Source organism: Cyprinodon variegatus, unplaced genomic scaffold (assembly GCF_000732505.1).
Source record: "Cyprinodon variegatus isolate N-32 unplaced genomic scaffold, C_variegatus-1.0 Scaffold57, whole genome shotgun sequence".
In the NCBI taxonomy this organism is placed as follows: Eukaryota; Metazoa; Chordata; class Actinopteri; order Cyprinodontiformes; family Cyprinodontidae; genus Cyprinodon; species Cyprinodon variegatus.
The window spans coordinates 1,614,363-1,615,835 of record NW_015150510.1 but is presented as its reverse complement, the minus strand read 5'-3'; the positions used below and the strand labels follow the sequence as shown (position 1 = coordinate 1,615,835).

Genomic DNA, 1,473 nt, shown 5'->3' with positions numbered 1-1,473 from the left:
TTTTTTTTTCAGTGGCCCTAATCCTCTTCCGTACCTGAGCTGCTAAATATCCCTCTAAAAATATATACGTCAACAAAGGGGTATGCATATTCTCTCCTGTGCATGTCTGGTTGCTGACTACGTATGTTCCCTCCTTCAATAGTCCAAAACTGCATGCAAGATTGATCAGCCATTCTGAATTGCCCCTAGGTATGAGTGTTTGCCTGTCTCCGCATTCTAGAATATAGCTGACTAGACGCCGGACTCTATTAGTAAACAGTGAATAAATATGTAAATAAGACTTGAAAGTTACATAGTACACTATAAATAGAATAAAAAAAGGTAAATAATAAATAAATGTACATTTAGATGCAGTCTGAAAATAATATATTATTTGATAGAAATCTTTTAACCGATGTGTTTATATGATTTGATGGAAGTTAATCTGAACAGTTTTAGATGACATCTGTTTTTAATTGTTGATATAGAAAGAAGTTATTTCAGATGCATTAAGTCTGGAACTCTGGTAGGAAGACCTTATTGTTTTATTGTAATTTGTTATTTTAAAGAAAAACAAACATATTTAGAAACATTTAGAATTTTTTAACTTTACATATTTTTTACAGTTTAAAGTAAACAATAGCATTACATATCCTATTTTATAGTTTTATTTGATCAAGTGTTTCAATTCACAAATCATGTTCTGAGAATAAATTATATCTTTACGGTGTTAGATCTGGTTACCCTCTATATTTTAAGCATCTCCTCTTTTTGTATCTTCATGTTTAATGTAATGTATGACAGCAGATCACTGAAAGCATTTGTAACCCCAAACTGAAATCTCCATGTTGTAGCTAACCCTTCAGAAGGAGCTGAATTTAGTCGGACAAGGATGCACGTTTATATGTAACATATTTTGATCCCCTTTTCAGTTGTTATGCCATTCCCTCCATCAGCTGGGTGTGTATCTCCTGGAAGCTGGGTCTTTCTTTAGCGTTTCTCCTCCAGCAGCTCAGCATGAGGTCATTGTAGAGTCTGTCAGGACAACACTGCGGTTTTGGTAGGTATACCTAAGAGGATAAAACAATGAGGGAGTATGTTAGAAGCACAACAAGGTTAAGTGTTTTATTTCAAGGTTCATAATAGTCAAGAGGATTTGCAACATATCATGGCAAACAGGGGCGGATTTAGAAAATATTTATGGGGTGGCGAGAGGGGGGCAGGAATTTTTGAGGGGTGGCAACATATGACATTTGTTCACACTGAATTTAATCACAGTTATCACAGTTTTGTGAGAATAGTATGTACCGTAAGTGTTTCATGTGAAACAGTTCATATTAGTAATACATTGTTCAATGTGATCTCACTTAATGGGACATAGAAGAATGATAACACTACTTCAAGAGGGGCCTTATGACAGGAAAGGTATTAAGGTAAGACACAGGTGCTGAGTCGCAGATGTGTGAGATTGACTGTCAGAGAGGCAGCTTTGCA

At 35.4% G+C, this 1,473-nt stretch overlaps 1 protein-coding gene across 1 annotated transcript in view; it reads right to left on the bottom strand.

The window, feature by feature from the left end:
* Positions 1-302: 302 nt before the first annotated feature.
* The window catches only part of LOC107082608 (discoidin domain-containing receptor 2-like), a 33,716-nt gene continuing 32,545 nt past the window's right edge, over positions 303-1,473 (bottom strand). The window contains exon 16 of the mRNA XM_015371375.1: positions 303-1,049. Coding sequence (XP_015226861.1) covers positions 915-1,049 — 135 coding nt within the window. The 3' untranslated portion in view covers positions 303-914. The remainder of the gene's footprint in view (positions 1,050-1,473) is intronic.